The sequence below is a fragment of the Odontesthes bonariensis genome, chromosome 3, assembly GCF_027942865.1.
Source record: "Odontesthes bonariensis isolate fOdoBon6 chromosome 3, fOdoBon6.hap1, whole genome shotgun sequence".
NCBI lineage: Eukaryota > Metazoa > Chordata > Actinopteri > Atheriniformes > Atherinopsidae > Odontesthes > Odontesthes bonariensis.
Window position 1 is genome coordinate 37,067,195 of NC_134508.1, and position 23,713 is coordinate 37,090,907.

Consider the following 23,713-nt stretch of genomic DNA (forward strand, 5'->3'; position numbering starts at 1 on the left):
AAAGTCAATAATGCCTACACATGAGCTTCAGAAAAGTGAAATTTAGCTGTATTCATATTCTTACCACATCCTCTACCTTTATTATGATAAATCTCAGAGAGGTTAAACCTTAGCCCTTCATCATGAAATATTAAAAAGGTCAGATATACTGTCTATCAACTGTGATACAAAGAGAAATACAAAGCTTATAACCTTATCATTTATCTTACTGCAGCATGTAAAAGATTGTAAAAATAGAGTCCTATCATTTTTGTGAAGCGGCATTCTGAATTGTTTTTTTCTTTTCCCCCTACAGGGGAAAGATGACCGGTCAACTGATCCCAATTTATCCAAGTCTGATCATATTGTATCATACTGTGATTATGCCAAACCTTTCAAAATTCAGATTCCCTTTAACAGTTTCAAACGATATATTTCACATGTAACTTGTTGAAAGAGTGGACAGAGTTGTCAGCAAATAAATGGGACATGTATTCTTGTTCTTCAGGACACTGAAGTGTTTAAAGTGCTGTTGTGTCTTAATGCTGTTTCAGTTAAGAAAAGGAGTACGGTATGCTTATTTCAGCGTATCTTGCCAAGAGTTAGATGAAATAATCGATACTACTTTCAGTACCTCTAAAGGTTAGCAGATTTTTTTAACATTGGTTAAAGCCAGGTTAGCGCCTCTCTCAACCCCTTAAAGCCACAGTTAGCTAATTGGCTGCTGGCTGTATCTCTACATTTATGTTACGCCTATGAGAATGGTACAGTTAACTTGTCATTGATTAACAGAAGATTGTAGACCATTTTCTCTTTTTTGGTTAAAGATGCTTATCAGCCAAGGCAGTGCTTCATTAAAAGGTCATATTTCCAGGGAACATAGGCTTTTGCTTAACTTCACTTCCAAAATTAGTTTGGAGGAAGTTTCTGGATTCATCTAACAACCTTAACTGTTATAACTTTTATGATTTTCTTCTTGAAAATCCTCAATAAAAAAGTAATTGTGAATCCCTGGCACCAATAAATATCATCCATTGAAATGTTCCACTGATCTTCTCCTACTTTGATCAAAAGTATTGAAACTTGCTCAGATTCATAGGCAATAAAGCAAAAGAGGCCTCAGATTGTTTCCTTTATTCAGTTATTCCTCTGGGATTTTCCTTGATCTACCATCACAAATGTGTTGCATTTACATTTGACATCTTATGATTGTCTGAGTATGAGCCAAACTGGGAAAATCGAATTCGATATATCATCTTGCAAACAGACAATAAAAAATACTTTTAGATGAATAATGAAAGCATTATGTTGAATGCAGGGGGCAATGAATACAGCGATCTCTCTGCATGTCCACATTAATTGAGTCTGGTAAAACTATTCTGCCCACATGCAGATGGCCAGAACGATCTGTTTGAGTTCATGTTTGTTGAGAACAACATTTGCTTTTTTTTTGTCCTGTCTTCTGAAAGCTTAAAACAAACAAGAGTATGCTCCACATGCCTCCAAAGAGCATATTTTATGATTTGACAACATCTTTGAGACAGTCCCTCCTTGGAATAAATCAAAAGGGGTTATCACACTGTTGTGAGTCAAAACCCAGACACAAAACTATCCAACTCTAAAATTCCATTTTATTACCTTTTTTTAAGACACATTAAAAGGAGAATAAAAAAAGAATTGTAAAAATAGTAAACAAGTGTCACAAAAAAATATCCCCTCCCAGAATAACTACTGGTACAGACCTAAGCATGGCTTCTGTTCAAAGTGAGAATTGCATTCAGTCATCTATGCTATACGCGTACTCATATTTGCATCTTCACAGAGTGTCAGGGTGTATTGTGCAGTTTATCACAATCCACTTGCAGAAGCGACACCGTTGCATGTCCCCTAAGTGTTTGTCTTCACAATATTATGGGAACTCCTCCACTTTCAGATGCCTAAAAGTCCATTTCCCTTCATTACACCTCAGAGTTGTTGAGGTCTCTCATATAGTCCAGGTTCATGTCCTTCCTTTAAATGTGTTCATGCAGGTGTAACTCCCAGAGAACTTGTGGATTTCTTCAAGTGCAACTTGTGGCATGAAGCTAGATAGAGCAAATAGACCAGAGGTAGAATATTTAGCACAAAGTATAAATGGTTATTAATGGTAAATCATAAATGAGGTGGTGAAAGCAATTAACATGTCAAAACTAAACTTCTTACCTTTTAAGAATGACAAGTGCATGCATTGTCCACGGCATGTAGAGGAAGGCCTTGTCAGTTCTGACTGCATCGACAGTTCTCTGGGCGACTACTTCAGGTTTAAGTGGTGGAAAGAGCTGAGGAAACCTAAGGAAGAAAAAAATAATCATGGTTTTAAGGTACAGGGATCACTCTCAAGAACTTAGCAACAACATTTATTTATGCTGTCAAGATATCTACCTCAAGTCAGCCACAAGAGGTGTAAATAGTGTTCACATCACGCTTTTCATGTCAAACTGAAGATGTGCTAGTTTCCATGGCAGCTAGAGGTGGTTTTTGCCTTTTCTTAATTAGGGGGTTCAAATAAGCAGGGATGGAAATGCCTTTCCATTTCTAATGTAGTAAGCATTTAACTCACGGACTGAACATTCAGGTGTTCCGTCTTCTAGAGAACAAAAAAGGTAAAAAAGGTACTTCACACAGTGGAAGAGGGGTGTAGAGGAACAAGATCCCCTACACTGTGTAACTAAAAAAACATTAACTTGCCACATTATGGCACATAAATATTTTTCCAAGTTTGACAGTGTGTGGGAGTTTGAGCCGTTATAAAATGGATAATACTAGCTGATATGAAAGAAAAATCCTAAAGTACCCAAGTGACACAAATTCTTGAGGACCTCTCCATTTGTTTTCATATTCTTTTGGATGTTGATAAGGTGACTAGTTTTGTTTGCCTTCCTTCCATGTTCTTTTCAATGTTTTATCTTTTATGTTCTCTAAACTTAGTTTAGTTGCTCTTTTTGAAACGATGGAAATGTGCTTACAACCATCAAGTAAGTAAGCTGGATGGATACACAGCTAATGATTGATTAAAAGAACCAGCCAGCTGACCATGAATAATGTCGGTCACAAACATTTATCTGGTGCAAATACTGCTAAGAATAGAGGACTTAAACTTTGAGATACCAAGATTATTTTCTTATGATCTACCTCAGTGTAACTTTTACAGAGCACAAATCAGTGGATGTCAACCCAAAAGGAACATTTTTCTGGCACCCATGTGAAAATTATGTGCCGATCCCTCAAGTACATATCACATAATTGGGCTGCTTCAGTGAAAACTTTGACATATTGGCAGCGTGTAATGAAACATCAGGGGATGACCAAAGTTCTTAAAATTTCTTCCTCTCTGGTCCTTGAATATTTTGTATCACATTTCACAGTACTCCATCTCATAGCTGTCAAAAAATTCTGTGTTTGCCACAAATGTCAACCTCATTGCACTGCTGGAGAGAAAGTCTGTAGGAAAGCATGCGAAAAACTGGCAATTTATTCAATAGTTGCTGGGATATTAAAGTCTAACAAATGCTGTTGACTGACCAAAGGACGAACATTAACGCTGCTAGAAGCAGACTGTTTGCATAGCAAAGAACTAAAAACATGCATGTTTCCACCTAGCTGTCAAATAAACTTTGAGGGAATAAACTAGTTTCCGTGGTGTCAGGTGCTGGTGGTTTCAGCCTACATAATGCATGGCAGTAAAACGGAGCCGTGGTTGCTACCACAACCAAAGCTTTGAGGAAGAAACAAATGGAAAACTCTTCGGGAGTTTGTTTTTACGTAGTAATACTGGGATTTTTTGTTTTCACATCCGTGAGTACTGGCCATATTTTGTTCTCTATAAGCAGAAACAGCTGATCCTTAACTTGATCAGTCTTGTGAATAGTACAGCAGAAATCAACACGTAGGTTTTCTTTTGAAAAGGCAAAAAATAACCTTGAGAGAGTGTAAAAATTCCTTTAAAGGGGAACTCCGGGGCATTTGAAGCGCGTTTCCATTGCTAGAGGTTGTCAAATACTGATAGTAGGACACAGAGAGGTGCAAATCTGCGCTCCCTGTGTGGAGATCGCGCTGTTCGCACAGCGTGTCATGCGAGGCTAATACGTGGTGGCTAAGGGGCAACTGCTAACCCTTCCACGTAAAACAACAACTTGCACACTGCAGAAACGTCACACCACTTTATAAACCATCCGACAATAAAGTCACAAGACTTACCATCAAAACCAAATGCATGGTTCTCACATTACTGGCATGGGGACGTTACAAAACAACTTTATAAACAGCATGTAACTCACCGGCTGGTTGTAGGCTCGCGCATGTGAAAGCCCAAAAGAGTCGATGGACGATAATCCCATATACAAAACAATTATTTTCTCTAGAAAAACTGCGTTCAAGTATTTAAAACATTACAACAATACATGCCCAGTAATATTGCTGTAATGTTTTAAATACTTGAACGCAGTTTTTCTAGAGAAGATAATTGTTTTGTCTATGGGATTATCGTCCATCGACTCTTTTGGGCTTTCACATGCGCGAGCCTACAACCAGCCGGTGAGTTACATGCTGTTTATAAAGTTGTTTTGTAACGTCCCCATGCCAGTAATGTGAGAACCATGCATTTGGTTTTGATGGTAAGGCTTGTGACTTTATTGTCGGATGGTTTATAAAGTGGTGTGACGTTTCTGCAGTGTGCAAGTTGTTGTTTTACGTGGAAGGGTTAGCAGTTGCCCCTTAGCCACCACGTATTAGCCTCGATTGACACGCTGTGCGAACAGCGCGATCTCCACACAGGGAGCGCAGATTTGCACCTCTCTGTGTCCTATTATCAGTATTTGAAAACCTCTAGCAATGGAAACGCGCTTCAAATGCCCCGGAGTTCCCCTTTAAGGAAAGTCTTTCAAATTTGACCATTTTCATCAACATTTTCCTGTGTGCAACTTCAAAGCACAAATCAGAAAGTGTGAATGGAAATATGACCACTGTCTCTTTAAATCCTCCTATCTCTTTAAATGTTACACCTTCCCACCTCGAGCCGTTCTCTCACCTGACTCTCATGCCCTGGAACATTTCTGTATTGGTGTGGAAAGGAAGCACGGTAGTGCAGCTGACACCTGGACAGTCCAGTAGGCCTAATGTCAGGCTTTCCATGAAGGCCAATGATGAGGCCTTGGAGGTGCAGTAGTCTATGGCCCCCGGGATTGGAGACTGGGACAGGATGGAGTTAATGCATACTACATGGCCGTGCTGCAGCTCCAGCATTCGAGGCAGGAAGGCTTTTGTTGTCTAAGACAAGAACATAAAAAAAGGGAGAAAATGAGAATAGAAACAAGATGGAAGGATGTGTGGAAATGGAAGGGGAAATGTATTCAGTGGAGTAAAAGAAAGAATAGACAAGAGAAACAAGCCCACAGTGTCACTGCAGATTATATTTCCATTTCCATTTAGTTGATAATTGCTTTTCTGTCTGCATATGGCAAAGTCTTTTGATCTCCGTTCAAAATAAAAATGCTATGAGTTTCAAAACCCCTCTGATGTTTCAGGAGCTGAGAGGCAATTTGGAAATACCCCACTTAACCTGCCAGTATATCAGTCATGATTAACAAGTCTGGGGATCCTACTACATAAACTGCCATCTTATAATCAAGATATGAAACCGATAAAGATAATCTGCAGAGGCATTTTCCCAATTTTAACGTGTGTAAGGCTTACCCAGAACTGTCCCAAGGTGTTGATATGTTGGGATTTCAGAAGAGCGTCGTCATCGCTGTCCATTAGACTTCTACCGTGAACTACAGCTGCATTGTTCACTAATATTGTAACATCTCCCACCTGAGATTAAAGAGTGCAGCAAAAACAAACAAAAAGAAAAAAAGGCCACAGTCAAATAAGGAATTGTCAGCAATCTTTCCAACTCATAATTAGATATTTGAGATGCCAGCTGGACACCAGAAGACAAGAGACCGTACATCACAACAAATTTACTTTCAGATGAGGCAGAGGCATCCTAGGGAAATATTCTGTATTTTGCTGTGAGCAAATTAAATTTTTCTTCCATGTGAAAGTAGAAGTTTTATGAACATCAAGAGGCTGTACCTTTTCTCTCACCACCTTCGCTTGCTTGTAAACTTCCTCCCGATTGGCTACATCACACACAAAGTAATGACACTCTGTTCCAGACTGGGATATTTCTTCAGCTGTCTCTTTGAGGCACTTTTCTGTTCTGCCCCACAAGATCACCTAGTAAACAAGATTTTTAGAGGTAAGAAACAAAAAAAGAAGAAGCATTCTGCAATGAATCTGAACATATCAGAAACAAATCAGTTGAACTGCAGGTTTTTACACGGACAGAAAGTTCAGTTTTTATAACAGTTAGTCATAAAAAACATCTTTTATGCAACTTTTCTGGCTAAAAGATATGCTAGAGGAGCTTTTCATTTGGAGAACAGAGAGGCCATTTTCACTCCAACAAATAGTTAGAGTGAGATTAAAGGCTTGAGGGTTATTGTGAGAACGAATTGTCTCTTCATCCACCCAGAGACTAAATGAAGGCTGGTCATTTGAGCAGGGGACTCAGGGTTGGGTGGGGGCCGGGGGGGACAGTGATTGGGCAATTAGATCTGTCAGTCTTTGGGGTCAGGGAAAGGTAATGAAATCAGGGGGTGAGCCCTCCTCATCTCTCAAACAAATTCTCAAAGAGATTACACGGCCTGTTGGGCAGATGAGCCCTGTCATTTCTGGTCAGGGAGTCTGAAAACAGTGCGTGTGTGAAGTGCTGAGAATGCCAGTGTCGGATCTGGCTGGTCGCCCGTGACCAAGGTTAATATTTGAGCAAAAACTTCTTTGGAAAGTGATCTTGTGTATCTCAGAGTTAAAGACTGTGTGTGTGTGTGTGGGTGTGTGTATGCATGCAGACACAAATGACAGCACGTCTGTCTGTTGGCCCATAATTCCGCCTGCCATTCCCATTGTTTCACCAATATTTATGTGTAAACATCCATGTAGTCAGTCAGCAGGATGGCTTTATATTGACTTATGAAGATCAAATATAACATGAAAGACTGCAAAAACATAGAAAGGTATGTAGAGTTCTGTATCTTTGGCACAAAATCAACCCATTCTCTTACAATCACAGGAAATTTTTGGACAGTGCCAACCTTTTAAAATGAATTCAGCATCTGTCCAGAGCCAAACATAGCACAATGACAATGTGGTATCATTCTCATCTCAAATTTTTTATTTAGCTCTTCCTTTTCATACAACCTTCCTGTTTTAATAACTGCTTAATAGTAATTGCATTTTGGTAATTTGGTGGTAGAAGACTAATCCCAGAAATATTAAACCTTTAAAGCTCCGGGGACATCAAAGATTACAGTCTGCAACATGCTCTTTACTTTTTCACCAGACCAAGAGCAATCAGTGTTTGCCTACTTCTGTGAACAGCCCGAGTTTGAGTTACTTTTGATTGGGTTTTTTGTTTGCTTCATTTGCAAGGCCATTTGAGTAATCAGTGAAAGAGGACAGGTCTTGATAAATAACTGAAAGCTTCTAATAGGATTTGAGACAGACAAATAAAGCTGACAGTTCTCATTAAAACTCAGCACTTAAACTGTGTTCCCTGTTAAAATGTTATTTAATTCATTAGGTTTATCACCCATCACAACACAGAGGAACCTCAGAGCAAACAAGCATTGGCCAAATTGCTATCTGGATGGAAAACAGTTTCTAATTGACCCTGCTCATGCCGTTTTTTCCACTGGTGATAAACCTGTGATTGTTCTAACAAGGCATGCCTAACAAGACTTAATGTCAACATATGCCCCAAGTAAAAGCTCTCCAATTAACAAATAAATGTTGTATAGCTTGAAAGAAAAGCATGACAGATAGTACAGATGCCACTCTATATAGACTGAGGTATATGTCCCTGTGTCCCCAGTGGCTCCAGTTGAATTACAGTGATACTCTATCTCCGAGGTCTGAATGTATGGGTGGGTATGAACCCTGCTTTTCACACCCATTGTATGGGCCAGCAGAGAGGCGGCACACAGAGGGGGCAGCAGGAGTTCAGGAGGCAGTCGCCTGCCGCTGTCTAATTATTGCGGAGACAGCAAGGTCAGTTGCAGGGCAATACCCAGCTGGGAGTGGTGTGCTTCCCGCCTCAAGCAAAACACAAGCACACCCACACAAACCTGTTGTCAGTGGCATGGTTTGGTTTATCTCCCTTGCAGAGATCTATTTCTGTGACATTGACAACCACATAATGAAGAAGTAGAACACCCCCCCCCCAAGAAACAAGAAATTGTCTTGTTAGTTAGTGTGTTGAAAAATGTCTTTCAAAGGAGCTTTACATATATAAATTCTTTGAAGCTATCAATTATTTACTTGGTGTGTTCCAAAACCTCTCTCATACTGTTATTACATGCCTATTTGAAAACATTTTGTTATGATTTATTGTTTCAGAGTTTGAGTCTGTTATGGCTCGCCCCCAAACACAAAGACCTGGCTCCCCATCTGCGTCTCCCACACTTAATTTTGGTGAATTATTTAATCAACACTAAAGTTAGTCTTCCTCACACCAAAGTCCTTGCAGAGGAAAGAGGGAATACTGACTACTGCCAGTCACAAAGGGGCTCAAACTGGGGTGAACGCAAGTTCATACAGGTTAGCCCTATTCATGATTACCGTCCTATTTCCTTTTAGCATCTCTTTAGGCAGGGACCAATTGTCATACATATTACCACAGGTGTTGTTTTCAAAGCCTTCACACCTTGATAATACCCAACAATGGGGTGCTGAAACGCATGCTGACATCTTTTGTTGTGCAGCTGCAAACCAATGCTTTTAAATCTCCTGGTTTCTTCTTGCTCATTCCCCAAGGACATGGCACCGAAAGACAGGGGGAGGCAGTTAGTGTTTCGTTGAACTTTCAGCAATGTTTTCAAGCTGTTGAAATTGCAGCATCTGAGAAGCAGTGCCTGTGTCATGTTATGTTATGTAATGTTATGTTTCTGCATTTAGCAGACGCTTTTATCCAAAGCGACTCACACATGTACGGATGATTACAACTCTTGGTTTTCTGCTGGGCTGCCCTATATCGGTTGAAATTACCGCGATTCTATTCCATGTGTAATGAATGCTCTCATGTGAAATGATTAAAAATAGAACCAGTATGGTTACTGTTAAGAAGACACCATCGACTCATCAGGCACTCAGCTGTGTAACATTTAACCACTGGATTGGTAGATAAACCCAAGGTGGATAGATAGATAGATAGATAGATAGATAGATAGATACTTTATTCATCCCAATTTGGGAAATTGTTTGGACAGAGTTTAGCCTAACTTGTGCAGTCAGCAGAGATTTCCAGGCCCAAGTGGGAGCTGAAATTGTTTAGATTGTGAGTGGTTGAGAGATCAGGGGGATGGGGCAGTTTTTAACAAAAAAATATAGATTTTCAACAGAGAAAAAAAAAGTACAATTAAAGGGTAAACATGAACACTCAAAACCTGAGATCCATCAGATTCATGTAAGCATTTAATTGACGTTAACAGAATTGAATTACCTTAACTTAAAAATCTATATATCGTGACTTCTGACGACAGATTTGATATAAAAAACAATCAAAAGATGGATTACATCAACTAAAAAGTACCTTCATGTCCAGCTGTGTGAAATAATGATGATTAATATTATTTTTTTTCTTGACATCATATGACATGACACATTGGAGCAACAGCTTTTATCTTGAAATAATCCATTTTAAGTCCAATTACACAACATTGTGGTATAGGATAAGAATTGGACCCAATAATACAATCCGTTCCTCCTAACCTGTTGTGTTGGCTTCATTTTGTTTTGCATACACTCTACTTTGCATACACCTAATCTGGCTTTTATTAAACACATCACAGAGGCTTTTTGTGTGTTGGGTACGTTGGCAGATTTTACAACAGAACAAAGATCGAGAAGGAAAAAAAAAAGCAATAATGTGGTATGGACAGAATTCTTGTAAATGTAAGCTTTGAAGGAGTTTCACTGAGGCTTTGTGCACAAACCCTCCCCCAGCCCCCTACACTCAAAAATACACACACCCACATAAGTCAGCCTTCATCATAGCCTATATTTTTGGATATGTTAGTCAGACCTAAATCAACCTAGATCATAGAAGGCTGGCGTCAGCTCGGTGTTAATCATAATCATATCAATCAGCCATAGATGCTGTCCAGAGGTCTGCCCCCCGGTTGACCCAAGCTGTTGTGCAATACTTGAGCCAAAATTGAGGGCGCTGTATCCAGTCCAACCGGAGCAGCTAAGCAACACAGAGGTCATGATCTCAGCTCATTGAACAGTGGAAAAACAACACACTTGGGACACAGAGGAGACCAGAGTGTCCAGACTACCTTAAAGAGAAGGAGGGGGTGTGTGGTTGGCTTTAATCTGCTCCATTGCCACTTCTGGTTCTGCTGCAAAGTAAACCTACATGCAACTAGGCTAAAGCAGCAAGCATGCACTGGAAATATATATTTATAATTAGCCCACGTATTTATCCGGAAGGTGAGCGAGAGAGCAACAAGTTTTGATATGACCGTACCTTTCTAGCGCCCTGCTTTGCAAACTCCTTGGCCAGGTGTCGACCGATGCCTCGACCTCCGCCAGTGATCAATACCACCTCCTTGGTCAAGTCCTTCTTTCTGGTGGGCAACAGCGAAAACAAACTTGCCTTGACTATATGAAAGAGCATTTGAATCGGGAAGAGAAACATACGACACGCGCTCTTCAGCTCCATCTCGGAAAGTGCTCACGAACAGCAAACAAATATAGTGTTTACGCTGCAAGTATAGGTGCTTTACAAATGTCCTCCAACAGTGAGCGGGGCGCAGACAGAGACTTCTGACTTTATCCGCATGCACTCACTGTCATTTACAGCATAGGAAAGTTTTTCATGGGTAATCCACGGGCGAAAAAAAGATCTACAAAGCAGCGCTGTTTAACTTTTGAGAGCTCTGACATCTTAGTCGACAAGTATCAGACTCTTGAAATATGTGCGCAATCAGTCATTACGTCTGCCAACCACTGGTCGAAACGCAGAGACGTGAAACAAGTCCAGGCGACGTTCCGTGTTGTGCTCTACTGAGACCGCTGGGCTTAGTGTTGTGTTCCTGTCCTGTCCTGCCTTATATATTACCGCCTATTCCCTGGCTTCCGTACTTCCACTGGTGAAAGGACCTGGATGAACCTAAAGGGGAGGTTTGGAAGGGCATTAATCCTGATTGACATGTTAAGTGGGGATGAATATTTTGCTCCAGTGCCCGTCTGCCCTGACTGGTTGCGTGCTTTGCCTCTTCCCCACCCCCTCCACGTGTCTAGTAGCGGTTCTCAATCTGCGGTCCAGCCTCCCCCTCCAGTGGTCGCCCCACTGTGTCCCAGGTGGGTGCCCAATCTCGTTTGGCACAGTTTAACTTCATAATCCAGTTGACCTGAACTTAACCTCATTACATAAGGCATGGAATAACAATGGTTTTTGTAATCACAGGTTTGACAGACAGCTGTAAGTCAAATCAAAATAAACACAGAGAAACGCATGGATAAAGGTGCCTGATAGGGTATAGATAAGGCATTCATGTGAATGGCTCCTCAATTCCACTCTCAGCCACCTAAATTAATTAAGTAAAACAAATAATGAAACAAGAAATAAGCCAAGCACTGAAGCACACAGCTGGTTAGGCTTAACCTGACAGCTGCATCTTCGAACCTTTGACAAAGATTTAAAATGACAAAGTGACATGTAGCTAAATCATCTGATATACCCTTGAGCCACTCTCTTGCAAACCCATTTATATACTCAGACTAGATGTAAAATCATAAAATCTACATTGGTGTTTCCCTAGATCAAACGTTTGTGCTAAATTAAGAAAAACATTGTCTTTACTTAAGGGGTTATATAACAACAATTAGCCTGTTTATTGGATTTTTACAGAAATCCATCCATACTCTGATGGTTTCCAGCTGTAGGTGTTTAATGTCTATATCCTAGTTGTTTGAACCCAGTCTGTTGTGGTAACAGTATTTTTGAAGCAGGCTACATCTATCTGTTTGTGACAGTGCAATTTGGTAAATAGGTCAGCCCAGTCTTAGAAGCCTGGCAGGGTGACAAACAGAAAACCACAAGCATACCTCCTGAACAAATCCTATATGAATTAACATGCCTCAGACAAGATTCCAGTCTGTGATGTTTGGCCCTGACACTGATTTTTACTGGGAGTTGCTGAATGCTGGGCTTTTTCAGCAACTGGGAAGGGTTTAAAAGCAGCTCCACAATGGTTGCTTTGTGCTGAGCTTAGCTACTTAGGAAATGCAGAGGGGCTCTCAGGGGCTGCAAAAAACTCCAGGATAACACAGGTCCAGATGCTTTGTCCTTTTTGGATGTTTCTGAAATTTGCAAAAATTGTAAACCTAAAGTCAAGAAAGATCAGACATTTATGCAGTTTTTAAAGCATTCTCAGTTAAAGTGAAGCTAAGTACCAGTTAGTGGATTTTCAAAAACATCACAATACTGTATTTATTAAAGTAAATAGGATAAAGGAAAAGCAAAAATGTAAATATAGTCTATCTCAGGAGGTGCTGTTTATTCATACTCATGCTATCACTGCCATCTACAGATCAGCAATGAAAATTCAGACAGGAGTGTTTTAAACCTTTGACAACAACAGAGCAAAATACAGTTGAAAAGTAAAATGTTGCAACTTTCATTGCAGCGTCATAAATGAAAGGCAGCACCACTGATGTATAATCAATTAAAGAAATGTATATGAACATAAAATTATTTTGCACACCATTTCTTTGTGGAACAATGTGATTTCTTTGGGAAACATGCACTTAGTTTGACTACACAGCCATAGAATACATTGAAGAATATAATTATTTTTTGCTGGGCAACTGGGAGCTAAGGATGTCATTATGTGAAAACCAAGGTCAGAATGTGTTCCATGCGGATGTGGGAGGGTGAAAACAGGCTGAGAGCAGGTAGATAAAACATGTTCCCCTAATGACTTACCTTCAGCAGAGCAGACCAGCAGCACCATGGACATGGGCCCTGCAATTTTAATAATTGGCTTTGCTGCTCTTGTTGCTTCCTTTCTCCTTCTGGTAATTGGACTTGTGTACTCTAGGCTGATGAATTCAGACATTCCTCATGGGGTAGCAAAATAGTGGAAAACTGCTCATGGTTCGTGTCTTGTTTGTTGGCACGGCAGTTGTGTCGAGTATCAATGAAAGTGTTGGTGTTGATTGTATGATGTTTTTATCATGTTATTGTGTCTTTTACAATAAACTTTTTTTTCTTCTGAATAGTTTTTAGAACAGAGGAAATACTTTCTGTAGAAGATTAAAAAATGAACTCAAATCTTAAACTGTGTTACTGTCCTTTCTTTGTCCTTCAACACCTGATAAAGCCCAGATAAAAGAAATATTTGATAAGAAATCATGTCTACCAAAAGTTCTCAGAAACACAGTCACGTGTTCCCCTTCTTTGATGTTGTCATAGCAAGTATGGCCTCTTAGAAATAATTACCTTCACTTTGACTTTATCTATCAAGAGCATTATTTTTCTAGTTTGTTCACATTGTGCCTCCCCTGTCCTGAAAATCTATGCTTTCTCTACTGCCAGGGTCAAATCCCACATCGTCTGGGCATGTGCCATCATCTGTCTATCCATCCATCCATCCCATACCCTCTTAATCCAATTCAGGGTCATGGGGGGGTGGAGCCTATCCCAGCTGCAATTGGGCGAGAGGCAAGGTGCAGTGCATATGCCATCAGTTTAGTTTTATTTGATGGTTTGTGGCTTGTTTTCGGACTCGCTTCAGACAAGTTCTCACAGGTCTGCCACCGAAGGACATACATTTTCTGATGTCAGTGCTAGACTGTGAACCTACAACTGTGTGCAACAGAATGAGGGTCTGTGTGTGGTTGTCTTTTGTATTTCCATGAGTTTGGATACTGGGCAGTACCAGTAATGTTCTTTTTATTTACCTAAGTCAAATTAAATAAAGATGGTCTATTTATTGAAAAGTCCTCTGTGAGTCATGATCATACGTTTTGTGACCATATAAGGAAGGTATATTCACATAAATGATCAATAGATTTGTTGCGCCAAAATTTTCATGCATGTTTCTGTAGTCTGATCTTTACTAACTGATGATATGAAATCATTTGAGTGGAAAATACTCAAAATATTCAAATTAATCTGCATAATAGCACCGTAATAAATGAATAGATAAATCCTGTAATACTTCCTCTGTAGACAGATAGAAAATACAGAAATGACAGCTAAGTTATTGTAAACATACTGCTTTTTACCTCTGACTATACTGTGTGTATATATATATAGCATGAGATTATTATACAGAAGGGCCAAAATTATGACAGAATTTACCTTGTGACATACTAATTTGAACTGGTCCTGTTAATGAAGTCTATTGGCACATTGCCAAGGAATCTGACACCACTGACTTCTGTAGAGTATCTAAGCCTTTTCCATAAATATCCAACATCTATTTGCCCATTGAATACAAGAGATTAGACCAAAGTAGACATGTATTCATGCAGTTTCCATACCTGCTTCATCCCACTGTGGGTCACAAGGGTGCTGGAGCCTATCCCAGCTACCATCAGAAGAGTCAGGGTACATCCTGGATTGGTTGTCAGTCCATCACAGGGAAACAGAGACAAAAGTGACCAAAAACATTTACACACACACGCACACACACACACACACACCCATAGTCAATTAAACTACCATGCATGTTTTTGGACTATGGGAGGAAGCTAGAATAGCTGGAGAGAACCCATGCTGCAAGAGGGAGAACATACACACTCCACACAGAAAGGCCTCAGCTAATATTCGAACAAGATTCAGACAATTGTTGTAAGTCAACAGAGCTAAATGCCATACCATCATGCTGCTCCTAGCGAGAAATTGTTTTTATTTCTTTTCTCAATTTTCCTAACTTAAGTTTTGCTAACATTTTCTCCATTAGCTCAGTAGGAAGAAGATGTCAAAAGACACATTTGGGGGTTAATGTATTTACATTTTGTCTTTTACACAGTTACTTTTACAAATCAGCGGATTTTTTTTATGGGAAATTACCTTTTTTGCCTTTTTAAACATACAATTTTGGTCAACTTTCAAAACAGTGGCTTTCATATCATTTCAGTATGGAGAAATAAAAAGTTTCTTTATGAACAGAGGGTGAATTTTAAACATTTTGGTGATACGAACAAAGAAAGTGAACCCTTTACGTATCATGAATAGGTAGAAGGAGGATAATTGCATTTAAATAATCTGAAGGAGAATGACAGAAAAAAACAAGATTAAAAGAACCAGGATCAGGCTGATTTTCTAAAACAAAAGTGGGCAGAGGTGAGTTTGACAGAGTGGGAAACCGAAATGACAAAGAGAGTGTTGCTGGAAAAAAGGCAAAAGCACCCTTAAAAAAAAAAAGCAGGTAAGGTGAAACAAATCTTTGTTATTGAACTTACACCAGAAGCTTCACAATAATTGTCTTAATGTAAGAGTCAACTACAAAAGTCTCCAGGAAATATTTGTTACATCAAGTATTTCACAAGTAAATAAGAAACATATTTTGTAATCCATATCTTTAAGCTGTTTTCTCAAAATGTGTTGTGTTTTTCCTTGCTGTGAGGAAGAATTCTCCACTTCCTTAGCATTCACATAATTGTTAATCTCTCATTCATTGCCAATTTTTTAAAAATATTTTGCCTTTTTACATGTACAAAAAAGGAATTGTTTTCCATGGCTGTTGATATTATATTCATATATAATAAATTAAGTGATGAAAATGGATTTAAAAAAGAATCTTCTCTATAGATACTTTTCACTCATATATCTATTCAATATTCAGATTTTCGTTAAGGAAAATTTAGGATTTCTTGAAAATATTTTTATGTAAAAAAAAAGAAAAGAAAAGAAAAAAATCCCAATTCTGCTGTAATGCCTCTTCAAAATGGCTACAGTTTAATATGTTGTACTTCTGTCTTTTATTTCACACCTCTTTGGTGCACCTGATCACAGGTATACTGCCCATCTGGTTGACTGCGAGACTGCAACGTGTCACTTCCTGTCTGCGGCTCAGACTGAGTTTAAGCGTAGACTCTCACAGAGTGGCAGTCTGAGGAAACAGCAAAGGGGCTATACTGGCAGCAGCAGTGTGCCAAAGGCTTGGGAGGAGAAAGAGCAGACATCTGCCGTTTCCCTGTGCTCAGGTCCTCATCTACTTAACTATGCAGATGGCAGATTTCAACCTGCCCTCATACCAGCAAAATCATGCTGCGCCCACATTGTTTTGTGGCCGGATAGCTTTCTATTTCCTGCTGTAGCTCAATGGAGAGTTGTATGCTTGCCATGAATTGCCTGAAAAGAACTGTGACCCCACTGAGCCCGGGCCATGCTATGAAAAGTTGCCCCTCCCCTTACCCCTAAGTGCCTCACATAAGGTTTCTGTCAGCACCGAACCTCAGAATATGAGGGGGAGGTGTATCAAGGCTGGTTTGTAACGTGAGGTCTCACCTTTACTGACAGTAGATGCTATACGTTTGAAAACCCCACAGACCTTCGTCCCCAAAAACATAACAAAAAAAAGATCTGGCATTATATAATTGATGATTTTCATGTCACAATTAACTTTTTTTAAACCAGGGCTGGATCAGCTGTCCTTCTGCAGCTCAGGTTGTAGATAGTGCCGACAATGTAAAAAACACTTTGGAGATCATAAATTGTATCATGTAAACTTTACTCTACTTTTTATCTTGTTTTATATTTTCTTATACAAGCTTGCCTCCAATATTCATCATTAACATTGTACGATTCATTGAAGAAAAATCCTGGGACAAAAAAAAAAATCAATACCCAAAACCTGTTGTATTCCAAAAATGAAAAGTAGCCTAAAGACACAAAGCCTGGAAACAATTTCTGGCACAATTAAAGCAAGTACTGGAAGAACTTCTAAAAACGTAAATGCCATGCCCTAGCCTGAAGGCATCTTTCTTTTTAGAAAGATGCAAGACATCTCTGATTTGCTTCCAGGATACTCAGCTTGCCTTCCCTTCAGTGTTTGCTGTATCCATGGCAACAGAGCTCTAGTTTCCCTCCACTATGGGTTCAGGTGAATACATCTACATGCTATCTGTTAGACAAGCTATTGCTCAGAAAAGGCTTCAGATTCCCCTGGCTGTGTGCGTTTGACACCAGGTAACATATAAACCAACACCAAGTCATGGAAAAAGATAAATGGGCCCAAACTGGATGGCGAATAGAACAGAAGTATAGAAACAAAGTGCTATTAGGCAACTGGGCTGAAAACAGACTTCAGGTAGGCTTATGTCTGTTTGTTGTTGATTGTACTGTTATGCATTGCAGTAATGTATAATTCTGATTCAAACCTAAACTTCCCTTGAATTTGAAAATAGAGATTGGACAATCTATTTATTCATGTTTAGTTCAAAACATAGAATTATACCAGTGAGATTATGTGAGGTGTTTTGCAGGACCTCACTGAGTTATCAAGTTTCAAATTAAAATAATTAGGCAGGCTGGATTCAGCTAACATCAGTGCAGCTTTCTGGTGGAAAAGGCTAGAGCTTGTGACTAATTACATTGACATGAAGTTTGTCCGTGAGCTGCTGTTCAGGATTTGAGAGAAGAAATTACTTAAGAAATATTATCCAGCAGTGTCGATCGATACTGAAGTGTGAGCTTTGCTGATCCTTGCGCTGGGCTCATTGCTCATGCCCATTCCTCATTCCTCTTTGCGATGTCTATTTATTCCACACAGTTCACTCGGGAGCCAAAGATAGCCAACAGCACCAGTCATTTAGACTACCAGCCCCACTGGGACTTTGAGCCAGACCTCTCTGTGAGAAGATCTGCCCTGCTGAGAGCTGAGGTCAGCCCTTAACTGCTCGTTCAGGGCATTAACGCCAATTGAATGCCTGTCACAACCCTGCAAGTCAGGGCTTTCTTTTTTAGATTGTGGACACTTCTGTATAATATTGATGGCCAAGATAAAGGCCTGTGATAAAACTCCTTATGAAAGCAAGTTTCTGTTCAGACTCAGCAGTCATGAAAAATGTGTAAAATCATCAGTCCTTAAACGCACTTAAAAGCTAGTTAGAGCAATTTGCCTGTGTCACATGGTGAGCCTCTTGACGATTATTGAAAAAGAACAGGTCCTGACCTGTATATCTTAATCTAGTAAAGCCCACTGCATTCAGCCTTCTGAAGTCTTCTGTGTATTTTTATCTAGGGATATCCATACAAGATGCTGATTGCCCACCACAGAGCACCATCATCAGATTCTTTGGTCACACAGTTTCAAGAAAGCTATGTGCATAAGCACAACAATTCTTTGCCAGCTCTGCAACCTTGGCAACTTGGCAGCTCTACACTGGAACCCGAGAAGTCTGACTGGCCAGTTTCAGGTAAGTCCACTATTCAAAATGCTATGCTCCTGCAGCCAGAATGTATAGATTAGAAATGGGAAATCATTCCAACGAGCATCTACTTTCAAGGGTGGTTGGTTAAATGCAAACATGCATGAGTGCAATAAACATTGTTATAAGAAAAAAACAACACATCAGCTCATAAACAATTAAAATCTTTTATTGCTCCAATTCAGTCAGCAGTGTAATTAATGACTACAGAAACCTGACATTTAACTTTGTTTTCTTCTACAGCCCTTTCAACCTGCTCTGGTCCATTGCATTCCACAAAACACCATTCCAAAAAGCAGCAGTCACACCTTCCATCACTTACTGTGTACAGGTCAGCATACCAACAGCATCCACTTGGTGCCTTCTGCCAGAGCCGCTTTGCCAGGGCATCACGTATGCTCTCCAGCCACCTCTATGGAGCCAATCATAACAACAAGGACCTTCATCTGAGACAGGGCTTGCTCCTCCAAGTCCCTGATCATTGTTTCAGATGAGTTTAGAGACAGAACTGTGGCAATTAAATTGCTTTACATCCAACTTGTAATTTAAAACATTAGTTCAAAGGTGCTGTTTTATTTAATTTAATCTTTTTGTGGGTTAACATGTTTTATTCGTTGTATCCTTAAAAATGGATAAAAATATTGAGCATGGTTCTCTTTAAGTCAGAGTGAGGACATTAGTAGATAAACTTTTCAGTGTGGCGAGTATCAATAATGTTCAAACATAAATGAGTACGTCTCTGCAAGATGGAGGCAATGAATTATGTCACATTAAACAAGAAACACAGAGTAGGAAAAATTACACTGGATATGTAGAAAAAGCAAGTTAACATTGTTATTAATGTTAATGATAGACTCAAACTAGGTATTGAGACAAAGCAGAAGCCATGAGTCATCCAAGGCAATGTCTTAGGAGAATCTCATTCCGTGTTTAAATGCAGGGAATCAGTGTTTAATTAGGAAGAATCAAAGATGCCTATGTTTGATGGTCAACTATCTGTGTCTGCCTCCCCTTTTCCCACTTGCCTGCCGCTTTCCAGTGCAGATCTGCTTCACCCACTGCTAGCTTGTAAAGTCACTCCACTACCAATGCCTTACTTGAGATTTTTGGGTCACCGTGATCATTCAGCACCTTTTGCCCAAGCCACTGCTGTGCTGGCCTTCTCAACCACATGATGGTGCTATAGCAGCATGTCACTCTCTTAATCTCGCAAAGGTTCTCAGCTTTAGTGTACACAGTGAAAAATAATAGTAAATGAGCAAACAATAAGGGGATTTAACATTTGTATCATTGTATGCATGTTGAATTGTTAATGCAAATAAAAAAATTAAAATCTAGAGTTTAGATGATACTTATTTTATTGTTAGAAAGTCAAAGAAATATTGAAATAGAAATTTACCATCATAGAGTTAAACACTAATGGTGGGTTAGTAGGCAATGAATGATACATTTGACTTTTTATTTTGTGTTTATCAAAACAAAAGAGTAATAATCTAATCAGTCAAGATTTAAAGAAATACCCTATGTTTTCACCATAGGAGGATGACTACAAAAAAAAGAATCAAAGTGTTGGATAAGATTCAAACTTTGTGACAAATTCTAGAAGCTTGCCTATTCATATTGTATGGCACACCCATTTACACCCTGCCATGTTTAAAGAGCAGCTTTAGATAATGACATTGTATCCAGACTGCTGTGTAAGTTATATTTGTGCCCTACACTGAGCAGCTGATAGATGATCACTATATTGCCCAATTTTGTGTGTTAGAGTTAAATGAACCCATTTACTCTGAGATTTTTTATGAATTATCTTTTACAGGGAAGAGGTTAAGCATCTGGGCTGACATAAAACTAGCAGAATGGCAAGAAGGAGTGGCAAATCAAAGAAGCAAACAATTAACATGGCAGCACACCCTGTGTAAATCTAAGTAAACAGTAGTTTGATGGCCATAAACAGTCTAATACTTTGCACCTGCTTCCAGAAATGAGATATAATAAACAAACAAGTCTCTGTACAACACCCAATCCGAGAAATATAAAGCTATTTATCAGACCAATTTGTTACTGCTTTGTGGTTTACACCTCAAATAAACAACAGTACAATGGTTACAATTTTGCAGTAACATTTAGGGTTAGGCTGGGTTGAGTAAAGCAAAATTCACACAGTAAACAATAAACCTGATGTAAAGCATGCTCTTGTAGGGATACTCAATCACCACCTAATCTTATCATCAATGGAAAAACTGAATCCTTTTTTACACACTTGTCTGCAGAGGCTTCTTATCAGGTAGTGAGAGGACAAAGGGGAAAAGTATGCCCTTGGCGCCAGAGAGGACACTCAAATCCTCATCTGAGAAAGCCGGAGAGATCTCATCAGCGTCGAACCTCATGGTGAACTGCCGGCTGATACAGTAGATTGCACCATCCATTGTGACACACTGGAAGGCAGGGCAGTGTAGAAGTCGTTTGGAGCTGCACTCATACCATAGTTGTGCCACTGAATGGTAGCGGTACACACTTAGACCAAGAAGTGAGTTAACATCAAATCGATAGAGAAATCTCCCTACAGCTACCATATCTGCAGTTCTGTCATTGCTGCCTACTATGAGACTTGGCCTCCAGGTGTTGATTTTGGGGTTATAGCGCAGTAGCACATGTCTAAGAGTACCCCCAGAAACAAAGAGCTCTCCACTGCACACCGTGACATGATGTGCCACAGCAAACGTGTCATTAGGCAATGGAGCCACAAATGTCCATCTGTCCAGTCGTGGGTCATAGCGCTCGACTGATGATAGGCACTCCCCGCCGATGGCATAGATGTAGCCCTCAAGGGCTGCCAGTTTGCAGCGGGGCCTGGCTTTATTCATAGGACAGATCTCTTTCCAAATGGATGTCAAAGGATTGTAGCAAAACACCCGCTTTGAGGGTGTCATTTCTCTGTCTGTGTCTTGGCAGCCCACTGCCACAAATAAGTAGTTATCCATTGTGCACATGGCACAGGCTTTAGAGATGACCTCCTGTGGGATCAAGCAGAGCGTATGCCAGGCGTCTTTGTGGTCATCATAATAATACACTGCACTCGACATCCTCCTCTGTTCTGTTGTTGCTCTCTGCCCCTGTGTGTTCCTCAACCAATCTTGAGGATCCATGTCTGCAACAATGACAAACCGTCTTCCCCTCATTCTCTGCTTCCGAATTTGCTCCCTCTCACCAGCCATTAGCCATCCATAAATATTGGGATCCCTGAGCACTTGTAGGTAATTGTCTGACATGACTCTAAGGGCTTCTTGCTGAACAGACATCTGTCCAGTTTTCTTACCAAGATAAAGTGTCTCTAAACAGTTGCCTAGATCAAGTTTACTCTGTATGCTTTCCAGATCTGTGTCATGGAAAAGTTCTTTTGGAGGGTGTACAAACTGAACCCCTGCTGAAGTCTTTAGATCAACCTTCCTCACTTTACAACTTTTACTATCTGTAGAAGTCTGAAGAGAGGTGGTCTCATTGCCTGTTGATGCCAAAGACTGAGTCATCGGAGTTGGGGCTCTTGAAATTTGAAAAGGGATAAAAAGCTCAGAGTCCTCTGCTGCAGACCGATAGCTCTCATTACGCAAAAGTGCAGGTCGTGCTGGGTGTCTCAGCTTGAGGCTTCCTTGTGAGGAGGCATTCTCAAAAGCCCTCTGTTGAAGAACCAGATTGCGCATAATGATAGGGCTTACAGAGGAAGAAGACTCTGTGAGACTGCGTCCATGGATTCCACACTCCTGCTTTGCCTTAGTGTTCTCATCATACTGACCCAAGATAGTGCTAGAATCAGTTATTGAGTGAGAGGAAGACTCAAGATAGTAATCATATATCTTTCCATGCACAATCTGGTCTCCTGATCCTTCCAGCACTACGTTAGCATCCTCCACTTTGATCTGTGCCTTGGAGAGGAAGCTGGAGTAGACCCCCTGACACTCCAAGTCCTGCCTTAACTCCCTGCCCACACCCACACATCCCTCCAGCTTCTTCAAAATGCAAGGGGAGCGGCGCCCCGTCGTTTTAACCATCCCATACTCTGTTGGATCTTGAAGGCTCAAAGCATTTTCCAATGAAATATTACTTGTGGCAACCGGTTGATTCTGATGAGTGAATACCTCCCCTTTCAAGCATTTATCTTGATCACTAATTGACATGCTAAATCCCCCCTCATGCTTTTCAGCTAGGTGTGGAGGAGCTTCTGTTGGTATTTCCTTGGTGCTGTCAGATGACTGGCCATCAGTGGCTGAGTCTGAACACAGGAGCCTTGGTTGCTTGTTTCCATCATTCTTGCCATATTCTGGTTGGGTTTGATGCTGTAGCGTTGTCTTGCAGTTTTGGCAGGTGGCATTTTGTTGCCTTTTGTTTTTGCCACAGTGCTGAATTGTCCTCACATTCCTGGAGTTGTAAAATCTGTAGGCCCAAGAAACCAGTAGCACTGCAGCTAAAGAGACACTAAGTTTCAACAGCAGCTGCATGTCGAACTGGACTCCTAACAACTCTGCAATAGGCATTGCTGGGAAAAAAAAAAAGTATGACAGCAATAGCTGGCTGACTGATCCTTTTGAAAGTTATTGTCCATGCACCCCAGCTGACAGGAGCTGCCTGGTTTTCATTGTAAAGGAGCTGCTGTGATCTGATGACTATGCCTCTAAAGGATCAAGTGTAAAATGATAGCCCTAGAGTTTCTATTTGCATCCCTTGCTCTGCAGAGGCGGGGCACTTTTTCATGCAGCACCTGTGGCGATTTGTATGCAGTTTTAGTAACCATACACAGTATGTAAATACCCATGGATCAATATTTGGTTATGCAAGTTGCTGACTCAACCAGGTTTTTCTCACAAATATCCTTGTGTCATTTCTTGAACAGAAACTAATTACCTTCTTTTGAGTTATTTTGTTATTGTGACACCTTTTGCCAAGTGTTTGCACCAAAAGGGAGTCATTAAGGTTATACTTTTATATGAAAGTTAAAAAACATAGCTAAAATTATGATAGAAAATACCCATTAACTTGCTCTAGAGGTACCAGAAGGTAAGCATGGTTTAAATAAGTGGTGGGGAATGATGACAGGTGGCATTCATCAAATACTTTATAACCAGGATGTATCTGTTTGCAGATCAAAGGTCCTTTCCAGTGCCATGAGAGATGCTAAAATTATGGTTTCTAAAAAGATGCTTAAAGAAGA

The 23,713-nt window shown here is 40.1% G+C and overlaps 4 protein-coding genes across 4 annotated transcripts; 2 read left to right on the forward strand and 2 right to left on the reverse strand.

The window, feature by feature from the left end:
- Nucleotides 1-1,097: 1,097 nt before the first annotated feature.
- Nucleotides 1,098-11,276, reverse strand: dhrs3b (dehydrogenase/reductase (SDR family) member 3b). The gene is made up of 6 exons (XM_075461706.1): nt 10,589-11,276; nt 6,094-6,237; nt 5,710-5,829; nt 5,045-5,283; nt 2,182-2,307; nt 1,098-2,063 (listed from the first exon to the last, which is right to left on the reverse strand). The coding sequence occupies exons 1-6, from the start codon at nt 10,781-10,783 to the stop codon at nt 1,979-1,981; spliced, it is 909 nt and encodes a 302-aa protein (XP_075317821.1). The 5' UTR covers nt 10,784-11,276; the 3' UTR covers nt 1,098-1,978.
- Nucleotides 11,277-13,077: 1,801 nt separating this feature from the next.
- aadacl4 (arylacetamide deacetylase-like 4) lies at nt 13,078-16,804 on the forward strand. Its single transcript, XM_075460696.1, is given in 7 exon segments — nt 13,078-13,143; nt 16,071-16,160; nt 16,162-16,471; nt 16,474-16,555; nt 16,557-16,633; nt 16,636-16,706; nt 16,709-16,804. Coding segments are annotated over 7 exon segments (792 nt in total).
- A 487-nt stretch (nt 16,805-17,291) lies between these two features.
- On the forward strand, nt 17,292-19,001 carry cfap107 (cilia and flagella associated protein 107). Its single transcript, XM_075460697.1, has 4 exons — nt 17,292-17,387; nt 17,850-17,960; nt 18,321-18,495; nt 18,751-19,001. Exons 1-4 carry the CDS (start codon nt 17,292-17,294, stop codon nt 18,999-19,001), a joined length of 633 nt encoding a protein of 210 aa, XP_075316812.1.
- Nucleotides 18,710-23,134, reverse strand: klhdc7a (kelch domain containing 7A). The gene has a single exon (XM_075462257.1). The coding sequence runs from the start codon at nt 23,037-23,039 to the stop codon at nt 20,763-20,765; it is 2,277 nt and encodes a 758-aa protein (XP_075318372.1). The 5' UTR covers nt 23,040-23,134; the 3' UTR covers nt 18,710-20,762.
- Nucleotides 23,135-23,713: the final 579 nt, after the last annotated feature.